Source organism: Scophthalmus maximus, chromosome 10 (genome assembly GCF_022379125.1).
Source record: "Scophthalmus maximus strain ysfricsl-2021 chromosome 10, ASM2237912v1, whole genome shotgun sequence".
Classification (NCBI taxonomy): Eukaryota; Metazoa; Chordata; class Actinopteri; order Pleuronectiformes; family Scophthalmidae; genus Scophthalmus; species Scophthalmus maximus.
In genome coordinates this window covers 22,278,995-22,289,445 of record NC_061524.1, presented here as the reverse complement: position 1 = coordinate 22,289,445, position 10,451 = coordinate 22,278,995, and the positions used below count along the sequence as shown (strand labels likewise).

At 42.5% G+C, this 10,451-nt stretch overlaps 1 protein-coding gene across 1 annotated transcript; it reads right to left on the bottom strand.

Annotated features, from left to right (window-relative positions):
* nes (nestin) lies at positions 1–9,613 on the bottom strand. Its single transcript, XM_035608770.2, has 4 exons — positions 8,635–9,613; positions 7,707–7,831; positions 3,992–4,065; positions 1–3,509 (listed from the first exon to the last, which is right to left on the bottom strand). Exons 1-4 carry the CDS (start codon positions 9,460–9,462, stop codon positions 664–666), a joined length of 3,873 nt encoding a protein of 1,290 aa, XP_035464663.2. The 5' UTR covers positions 9,463–9,613; the 3' UTR covers positions 1–663.
* Between the last annotated feature and the right edge of the window lie 838 nt (positions 9,614–10,451).

The window sequence follows — 10,451 nt, the reverse complement described above, 5'->3', positions numbered from 1 at the left end:
TGTATCACATAATCTAAAGTTTATTTTGGACTCTCAATGTACCGCAGCAACAATACAACTTTTTGGATGGAAATAAAGAGTAAAACCAATTGTCTTCTTCTTCAGACCAATTGACAGAAACAAACAAAAAGTTCTCTTATTTAATCCGGTCATCTTGAACATAAACCTTATGCGACCAACCATTCATTCTGTTACAGGCAAAGATCAATTGCTGCCAGATGAAATTAGAGAACTCACAGGCAGAAGACACTAGCTGTTTGTTTGATACAATGTGAAAAGAATTCTTCCCTCCTGGTCTCATTGATTTCCATCAGTCAGTAAAATCAGATTAGGCAGCGATCAATAAACTCTTTGACCTTCAAATGACATTCTTCTGTTCTGTTCTCATGCCATTCGCTCATGCAGAAACTCCCAACCTCCTTCCACAACATGCACTCTGAAAGACTGAAAGGTCTGAATAATCAGGAAGATGAAAAAAAATTATATATCAGTTTACGGAAACAAGGCTCAGGCAAATGGCACATTGGTGGTTAGTGTCACAGAGGAGCGCACCAAGGCACGACTTTGGTTTCATAGCAGCTGCATCATACAGAAAATTTAATTTTCCTCCAACTAACACTGATTAAGTCTAAAACTTGTTGAACTCAAATTCCCGCTACATTTTTAAACTGTTTCCTCCCCAGACGACCAGGATTCACCCTCAACCTCAGATTCCTCAGAATGGACAAATTCCTCTTCAACAACATTTCTACTCAACACCTGCTTCACCTCAGACTGCTTTGGTTCCTGCTCTTTCTGAGCAGCCAGGGAGTTCCCATTAACCACATTCGAGTTGACTGACTTCCCCCAAACTAGGTTCTCACCAAAACCTAGATTCTGATTGGTTTGTTCATAACAGGCATCGTCTGGTTGATAGGTGGCACCGGTCTCTGAGGAGGACACCCAGAGGTCGTCCCCCAAACCGGAGCTGAAAACACCAGGGAGGATCTTGTCTTGTCCATTTGTGTTCAGTAGTTCAGTAGCAGATGTGTCCTTCACCACAAAGATATCCTTTTCATCAGGTACACTGTCGGGGGTGATCTCAAGTTGCTCCTCTTCACATGTCATAACACCCTCGTCAGAGCCTCCGTCCTCATGGAGGTGACTTTCAGCTGAGTCAGGCACATCATCACATTTTTGATCAGGTTCATTCTGATCTCTGATTTTAGAGTCTTCCCTCAGGTTTTCCTGGACTTCCCATTCGGCTGTTTCTGGAACCTCAGGACACACTACAATATCCTCAACTCGATCATCCTGAGACTCAGATGCTTCCACAGGTGCAACTTCTTTCAGGTTTTCTTGAGGTGCAGAGTCTGGGTCCACTGAATTGCTGATTTCCTCTGAATCAGGCCTGCTGAGAAAGTCTCTAAAGCCAGGGAAATCTTCTGTTACATCAGCATGAGTCAGCATGGACACATTGTGTTCATCCTCTTCCTCGCTTTTCTCTGGCGCACTTGTAACCTTGTGGTCATTATGTTGGACCTCCTCTTCAGCCAGAGTTTCTGTCTGAGGCATCACCACTGACAAATCACTGACATACAGGTTCTCATCAGGTGGATCTATAATCTTTGTGGAAGATGCTAGCTGGCCGTTGTCCCTCACTCCAGGTTCTGCACAGAACGACATATCATGTGTTTTTCCAGCTTCTTCTAGAAGCATCTCGTCATTATCACTGACCTGCTGCTGTGCAAAGTAAGCACTGTAGCTGTCTGTGGATAGGCTTTCTAATTCCTGTTCCACAAGTCTGTCCGTCTCTAACTCCTCATCGTAGTCCACATTTGCTGGTGCCATGGGTTTGGTAGATGCTTCGGTTCCTTCATCTGAATATTCTTCACTGACTTCCTTGTTCCTTTCTTCTGCACATTCTGTATCATACACTGATGTTACATGCTCACTTACAGTCATGCTATGGCAAACATCCCTGTCCTCACTATGAATATATCCCAGGTCATATTCCTCATCCAATGCTTCCACTTCAACTTCCTCGCACAGATCTTCCATAGTTCCAGATCGCTTAGACTTGCCCTCGTTCCACGTTGCACTTATCGTCTCTCCGATCTTCTTTTCCTGGTCACCTTCACTGGACTCGCTCTCATCCATGTGTGAGGCCTGAGCGTTTGCGTCAGTCTCGTTGCTTTTGTATCGAATCAGAGGACGAGTGTCAGCAAGAGTGTTATCCTGAGCGTAGCTGTCGCTCTCCAGCTCGGTCCTCCATGACACCGAGACATTTTGAGAGTCCTCCTCTTCATCATCTTCTTCTTCTTTGTCAAGAGGCGGGACAATCTCTTGGTATAACGCATCACAGTGTTCATCATCATCTACTTGTTTGTCTATCTCTGAATTGGCCACATTGTCGTCTTTGTGTTCATCCGCGGTGAAATCCTGGCTAAGCCCTCTCTTTCCCTGCCCATGTTCTCTTGCTGATAAGTCCTCCTCTGGTTCAGCATGTTGTTTTATTGCTTCATCCTTTTTTATGCCATCGTCTGCCTTCAGATCGACCTTCCTTTCAATTACACTATCCCACGTATCCATCTCTTCTCCATCAGGGTACAACAACTTATCCTCAACATCCGTCTCATTTGTTCCCACCATAGAATTGCTTATTTCCTGTCTTATCTCAACAGCATCATCATCTGAGCAGTTTTCGTCTTGGCTTAAGTCTGTCCATCGATTAAACACACTTTCTGCAGGCTCACATTCAGACGCTGGACTGCTCGTCCTGGATTCAAAGGTTTGTTCAAGTACTGCGTGAGTTTCCAAATCCGAGGTCTCCTCTTGCACATTCTCTACTGCTTGGGCAATACATTCTTTCTTTCCCAGTGCTTTAACTGGAACGTGTGGCTGTTGCACATCTTCTTTTTCAGCAGGACTTTCGGAAGGCACTACCTTATCAGATTCATCTGAGAAAACGCAGGACTTCTCTGTTATTCTGGCATGGTATGGTGTAAGGTTGAGTGCTGCACTCTGAAGATGGCTAACTTCATCAATGAAGGCCGTCTCATCACTGCTATGTCCTGACTCAACCTGATGACTGACAGCTGACTCCACACCTGGTGTTTCCTCTGGAGTTTCATCATCCACATTGTTCCAATTCACTTCACCTTCTTTGCCGTCTGATGTTATTTGAGCACAAGCCTCCTGCTCATTTGGAGGTGACAGAGGCTCAGCGTAGGTGACTTTCTCCTTAACCTCCTGTGGTCTGAAACTTTCAACAGCTCCATCCTGCAGTATTTTGGGGTAAGGGGCTTCCCAAGTTGCTGACTTTGTTACATCTTCTTGCCTAGGTTTCTTTGAAATCTTTGGGATGTCGTTGAAAGTTGTGGGTTTTCTGCCGCAGGGTGGTGTTGCAGTTATTGCTGTTGGTGCTGTTCCAGTTAGAACAAGGAGAGATGAAAGAGACGTGGTCTTGTGGCCGGCAGACATCTGCCTTCGGTATATCTTTTTAACCCCTCTGGGACAGAACGCTGCATCTGTGGAGGACAATAGCCGGACTCATGAATACACTATGAACTATGACAATGACGTACACTAATATCTGCAAAATATACAGTATCAAATAGCCCATAGAAATCTTAACATGACAGTGATACTGTGAAGAACCTGCCTCCCCAATGCATTATTAAATCATATGTTCTCAAAGGGGTTTGGACACTAATGGGGAGATATTGATTGCCCTTCCCTTTCACTGCTATCTGAGTTACCGGAAAGTAAAGCCATATGGCTCAATAACCTTTGGGGACCATCTTAGGTGCCCCCCACCCCCCACCCCTACCAAACCAGCACTCTACATTTAGACTAATTAAATTAAACATTGTAAAGACCCCCACTCCACTTTGAGGGGCTTTTCGTTTGTGAAATTGAAACTTAAAAAAGGGCGAGTATTAATTTATCAAGGAGTGTGGAAATAAAGGAGGGGATTTATTCAGCCTGTTGAGGTACTAAATCTAATTACCTGTGATGGTAATGTCTCTTGAATGGTTTGACAGAGAGATGTCCCCCCTGAGGCTCTCACTGTCCAGCAAAGCTCTGCAGAGATAGACGACAACAGAAACACAAGGTACAGACGTATGAATTGAACATACGTTCAGGATTTGGATGAGCCATATGATGCTGGCATGATGCGGCGCACAGAGCCGTGGATGGAAACCTGGAAGGAAGGGTGACTTCTTTTTTTTGCTTTTGAGCAGCAGGAACAAGCTGAGGTCTGTTGTTATGGTAATGACGGAAAGGCCTCGCCATTGAGGAGCCATCTGCAGCGCACAAACCTCTGCCATCAATTCCTCACACACACACACACACACACACATGTAATGACAGCAGATATTATGAGCAACCCATGCAGCACTTATACCATTGTTTCCATTCACACATGCACCACACCAGTCCCCATTCCAACACATACTCTCATAATCAGCTGCAGCATATTAACTCAACACCCCTTTATATATTAACTCCAAACTAGAAAATATACTTTAAGGATACCAACAGTTTCATGTACAGTGGATGACATTGAAATTTGTCCTCTAGTCCCCCCCCTTTACATTTCCCTCTGTTGTTATTCTAGACTCCCATTGCTCATTAATCGGTAGCTCTTTACCACAGGGTGAGGGTCAATTTTCTGAGGAGGTGGGGGAAGGACCAAGATGACGCCACCATAGAGTATAGAGCTGCATAATGGATAAGTTACTCTGTCCAGGAAAATAGAGGTGGCTGTTTCTATGGGACGACCTTCAGTCCAGACGTCTGCACCCCCGAACACCAATCTTTACTTGAAGGCTTCTCTCTGAGTTTCTGAGCAGCAGCCTTTGAATAGGTTCTAATCATCTAATCATCTGTATCAGAGTTGGCGTAGAAGTGATGATAGCTCAGCCGGATAAATGTTGAGCATCACTTTGATAGTGTTTGAGAACAAATATCTGATTCTGATACTAAAAGAAAAACAGCAAATTAGCCTATATTCATTATTTAAACACTAGAAATATGGCTGGATCTGCAAGATGCAGTCTTATTTACGTAAATAGAAAAATAATTCAAACAGGAATTCTTTAGGGAAAGATATAAATGTATAAAAATATACACAATGGGTGTCACTGACTGTCAAGACACCCAGAGGAAACAGATGTGCTGAGACATGTTGGTGTAGCTTTTAATTTACTAGCCCATATTTATACAAGGTCTTGCATTTTTAATGATCCACTTTACTGTCTGGAACTGGGGGGTTTTGTGGCAGACCATCATGGATGAGGGGAATAGTTTTTCATCTTTAACTTATATCTCCTTTACACGTTATATCCTTAGAAGTGAGCTACAATTTTTTTTTGTATCAATTAACCATTTTGATTGTTTTTCAATTAACTAATGGACACAATTGAGGAGGTGGTGGAGAGGAGGATGTTGTGCCAAGCTGACATCCATCATGGACAATCCCTCCCACCCCCTCCACGAGACTGTAGAGGCCTTAAGCAGCTCCTTCAGCAACAGACTGCCACCCCAATGCAAGACGGAGTGCTACCACAGGTCCTTCATCCCGACAGCTGTCAGACTCCATAATAGCAGTATTTAATGTAATACTCTATATTCAGAACCATTCCATGTATAGTATATTTCCTACATCCACCACATCTATGCAAATTCCTGGCAAATTCCTGGCATTCCATGTATATATATATATATGTGTGTGTGTGTGTGTGTGTGTGTGTGTGTGTGTGTGTGTGTGTGTGTGTGTGTGTGTGTGTGTGTGTGTGTGTGTATATGCATATTTAATAATAAGAAGAAGAATACTTATTATTTTCAACCCACTGCACATTACTTTCGCACTCTGAATATGTACATAGCTTTTTGAAAACAGTTTGTTCCTGTATTTTTAATTTTATTTTTAATACCCTATGTGATACTTCACTGCTGTGAATTAAGTGAATTTCCCCCAGCGGGATGAATAAAGTTTTCAATTCTATTTTATTCTATTCTAATGACTGTTTTGTCGATAAAATCCTCTTGTACTCTAAGCACTATACAGGCACAAACATGGACTATGGAAGGACTTTTTGCTGCCATAACATGTCTTCTTTCAGATCATTGGAAAGGAAACATCCCAAATACACATTAAGGTGTTTATTTAACTTCATTTGTCTGTTTGTGTCTGTAGATTTTAATTAAAATACCAATATTTCATTTATTTTATTTATTTTAGTTTTTCCTAAAGTTGGAAATCTCCACTACAGTATCACTTATATTCATCAAACCTTCCAGTTTTATTCATTTTGATATTCTGAAGGTTTTTACTGTTCCTGTCATTCACAGTATGATTTATAGAACATTTGATTGCTAAAAACATTAAGTCTGTTGATAGTATTGTCTGATTTATGGAGAGATAAAACAGATATCGAAATCACTTGAAGCATTAAACTCTAACGTGAACAAAAATGGAACAAGAATTTTCCGTCTGGCATTATGATGACAGAGGTTAGTTCCTCAGAGCATCTTCCTTGAAGATGCAGCTCCTCCTTTTTCACAGCGACGTCACCAACACAAAGTTATCTCAGTCAATACTCCATCTGCTGTTAGGGTTTTAAATGACAACGATCAAATCAATAGTCATGTTAGAATGGCTCCATCCCATCATCTTATTGATCACAATATATTTGATGGAAATGCTCAAAGAGCAGAATGTAAAGACATGTGAGTAGATCGTCAATATCTGGATAAATCAAACATCCGTTTCCCTTGGGATTTCATGGAAGCAAAACATACTTGACTGCGAGTGGGTAGAAAGACTGATTGCCCAATTTTAAAGGCGAGATATACAGCATATAAATTTAATGTAAAGTGAGTGTGTTGCAAGCATACCTCATACCGCAAGCATTGTAGAAACAGTAAGCTTTGTAAGCAAATCACAAACACATCTGTCAACCCCTAACAATTACTAGGTGTAGGATAAATAATCAATACAGCAATATTTTGCAATAGTCATCAATACTCTGTCACCACTTTAATGTTATTTTCTTTTGCGCTACTGAGGATCAAGTGTTGGCCTCTGTAGCAGTTTGAGTTTACATTACGTATTTTTTCTACACTTATATGTGATGTATCTGTGGTGAAAATATGGGAATATCATCATATCTTGGGTCACTCTGTGATCTCAACACGTCTGCCTACAACTACGCCAATTTGTCGAGAACAGCTCTGACACATAATACAGCTAAATTACTGGTCGTTGTTTGTACATTGCTGTAAAATAGCTTGATTTAGAGCAGTTCATGGATGTAAAAAACGTTTTTTTCACTTTGGGCCAGATCCCAGCAAGATGTTTCACCCACTGTGACCAGTCCTAATGCTAAGCTAGGCTAAATGTGTTCTGTCAACTACTCCATTACTAATGCACAGATGTGAGACTGATATAAATCCTGTTCTCTCACTCATTTTTCCAGAATACAAACAAATTGGGGTATAACAGATGGGATTTTTGTGTGTGTTGTATGTCATTCTAAATCTATAAGACCAGAGATGGTGACTTTGTTTTGGTTGGTCGAGGCACCAGCCTCCTCAAGCCTGCACCAGATGAGCAAGTGTAGATTGGAAAAGCATTTTGTGTCAAGTCTGTTAATTGAGGGGGCTTTAGGAAACAAAATTCCTTGAGCAAAAAAAAGCTGACAGTACAGCTTCAGTACCTGTACGATGCCACCTCCAGGCCTAGAGACATCTTCATCTGCAGCAGGCCTTGGTTCTCCAGGTGGAGATGGTCGATCTGCTGGCCCAGCTCCTCTCTCTCCACCTCCCGGCCTTCCAAGTGTGCCTGCCAAAACAGGAAATGAATCAGGAAAAGGAAGTGGTTAAAAAAAGACATGAAAACACTCTCCCATTGTAGTATATTGAGTCAAAATAAACCTGTCCCTGTTAGTCATATTCTGTGGTTTGTTCAAATGTTGGTAAGAAGAAAACATCTTAATTTAACCTGTGCCGATCTAAAGTAGGGATTAAGGTTGAGAAAATTACAGGAATGCTGTTTTAATGCAGTTGCACAAGTTAGTACATGAGGTTTGACTTGCCACTCTGGTTAATAATTAAACTTATTCTTACAGTCCATTAAACCATGTTACTGGTAAACCATGACAGCAAGAAAGCAGCATTGTCCTATAAAATGCTTGCTTTGGGTGCCTTGCCTCTAAGACTCATCCACTCTGGTCCTCAGCCCACAGCTGTAGTCTCTGTTCATACATGTGCAGCCATACATAGCAACTACATCACATTTGCAGATGACACCCAGTTTTTTGTTCTGATATTCAATGATGGCTAAATGGAGCACAGAAAACAAGACCAACAGCCTTGATTAAATATTTGACCTTTTAAGGCTTGACCTGTCTTATGTAAGTGACATGCAATAGTTGGTGTGTCTAAACAGTCACTGGCATAAATTGTACAGATACTGATTGCTAAATTAAAACTATAACACAATGATTACAGATGCATACATGTATAATATATTAACTCATTCATTCCCAGGCCTCTTATTAACTACATCTTGAAGATGAGTTTTTTAAGGCAAAACTTCTGTTTAGGTTCTGATTATTTGTGAGCACTTAATATATAATTTCTTACCTGCAGTTGCTGGATCTCGTGGCTGTGTGTATCTCTCTGTTGGGCTGCAGTCTTCTCCAAATGCAGCCTGACCTCCTGAGCTGAGGCTATCTCCTTCTCCAGGGCTTGGAGCCTCAGCTGGCTTTCACTCTTCTCCTGGCTCACTTGGGTCAAATGGATCCTGGTCTGGTTAAGTGACTCCTCCAGCTGAGCTAACTGGCCCTGATAGGCCTTTGTGGCCTCCTGGCATGCTCTGGTGGCTTTCTGGGAGTACTCCTGCCCCAGCTGAATGAGGTTTGGTGTTTGGTTGCACCTTTGAACCATGGCTGGCATTGTGGCTCTGGAACGGCTCAATGTAGCCTCCAGGTGGGCCACATCCTCCTGGTGGGTTTGAATCAGGTGCGTCATCTCATGCTCCAGCTGACTGACCTTCTGTCTCAACCAGATCTGTGCCCTCTGTTCCTCCTCCAGCTCCTTCCTGCTTTGCTCCACCATCGTCTTGGCCTTTGCGTGAGCTTGAGCCTCCTTCTGCCTCTGCTGGTCCAGGGCTTGGAACTCCTCAGTCAGCCTGCCAACCTCCATCTCTGTGTGGACCCTGTCACTCCAGGCTCCATCCAGATCCCGTCTTGCTTGCCGCAGCTCTTCCTCCAAGCCCTTCCTGCAGGTTGAAGCTCCATGATTACTGCGTCTCAGAGCTCCGATCTCCTCTGCAAGCATCCCATTTTCCTCCTCTAGGTATTTGACCCGACTCAGGTAGGTCTCCAGGCGTCGGTTCAGGTTCAACATCTGGTGCTTCTCCTCGCTCAGGTGGCTGTGATGGAAAGTTTTATGTACACTGTGCAGATCCATGTCAGTGTTCAATACCAAGGCCTCACTCAGAGGTAAACTGATTTTGATTTAGCTGGCAACTGCGACTCTGTGCCCAGGCCTTAGTCAGTGAATGTGTGTGTGTATGAGTGAGGCTCCAGTGAGGATCTGGTAGTGTGACTGCCAGTGAAAGGCTTCCCTTTCATACTAGAATTAATGAAGGGGCTGGGTTCATGGACCGTAGGGGAGGAGGAATGGAGAGGGAGGAGACTAGAGGGAGGGGAGGGGAGAGGAGATGAGTGAAGGATAAAGAGGGAGATATGAGATGAGATAGAGGGGTGGGTAGAGCAGGAGGGCTGAAAGAGATGTGGAAAGGCAGAGAGAGTGGGTGATGTAATTTCCAAGGTTAACTCTTTCACCACTGGCGCTTCTTTTTCTAAATGAAGATCTACATCAGGGTTCCTGCCACTCAGTTTGACTTACAGTATATCACTGCGAGTATGAAACAAGCATTAAGAGTTTTAGATATCAACATAGCAAAGATATGTATGCAGCAGATACAGGGGCTTTATATAACACATTAGAATATCAAAATTGAACTTGACAAAAAAAACATTTTTAAACCTTGCTTTTAAGGTACACAATGTTGGAGGGCAGGGAACTATAGCTTCGGGAAGATGCTTCTCTTCTTGTAAAGTTTAATAGAAAAACAAACATAAATTTGCAAAATGGTATGATGTGTTCAGTTTTCAGTTTTCTTTGCCTCTGTTGCAATAGGGGCACATGAGGGGAAAAATCATTAGCCTACAGTATGTTAACCCCGCTGGAAATGAAAGTGAATACACAATCAATAAAATCAATAGAATCAAATTGATTGAAATTAATTGTCCCACACAAATGTTACTTACAATAATAAAAGTCTCACATGTTTTATAGGCCTTGCACTGTTAGTTTGCTTCCTGAGTGATGCTAGAGAAAGCTACAGTTTGCGTTCCATATCTCCATCTAGTGGACGTCTCACAACATTGCAA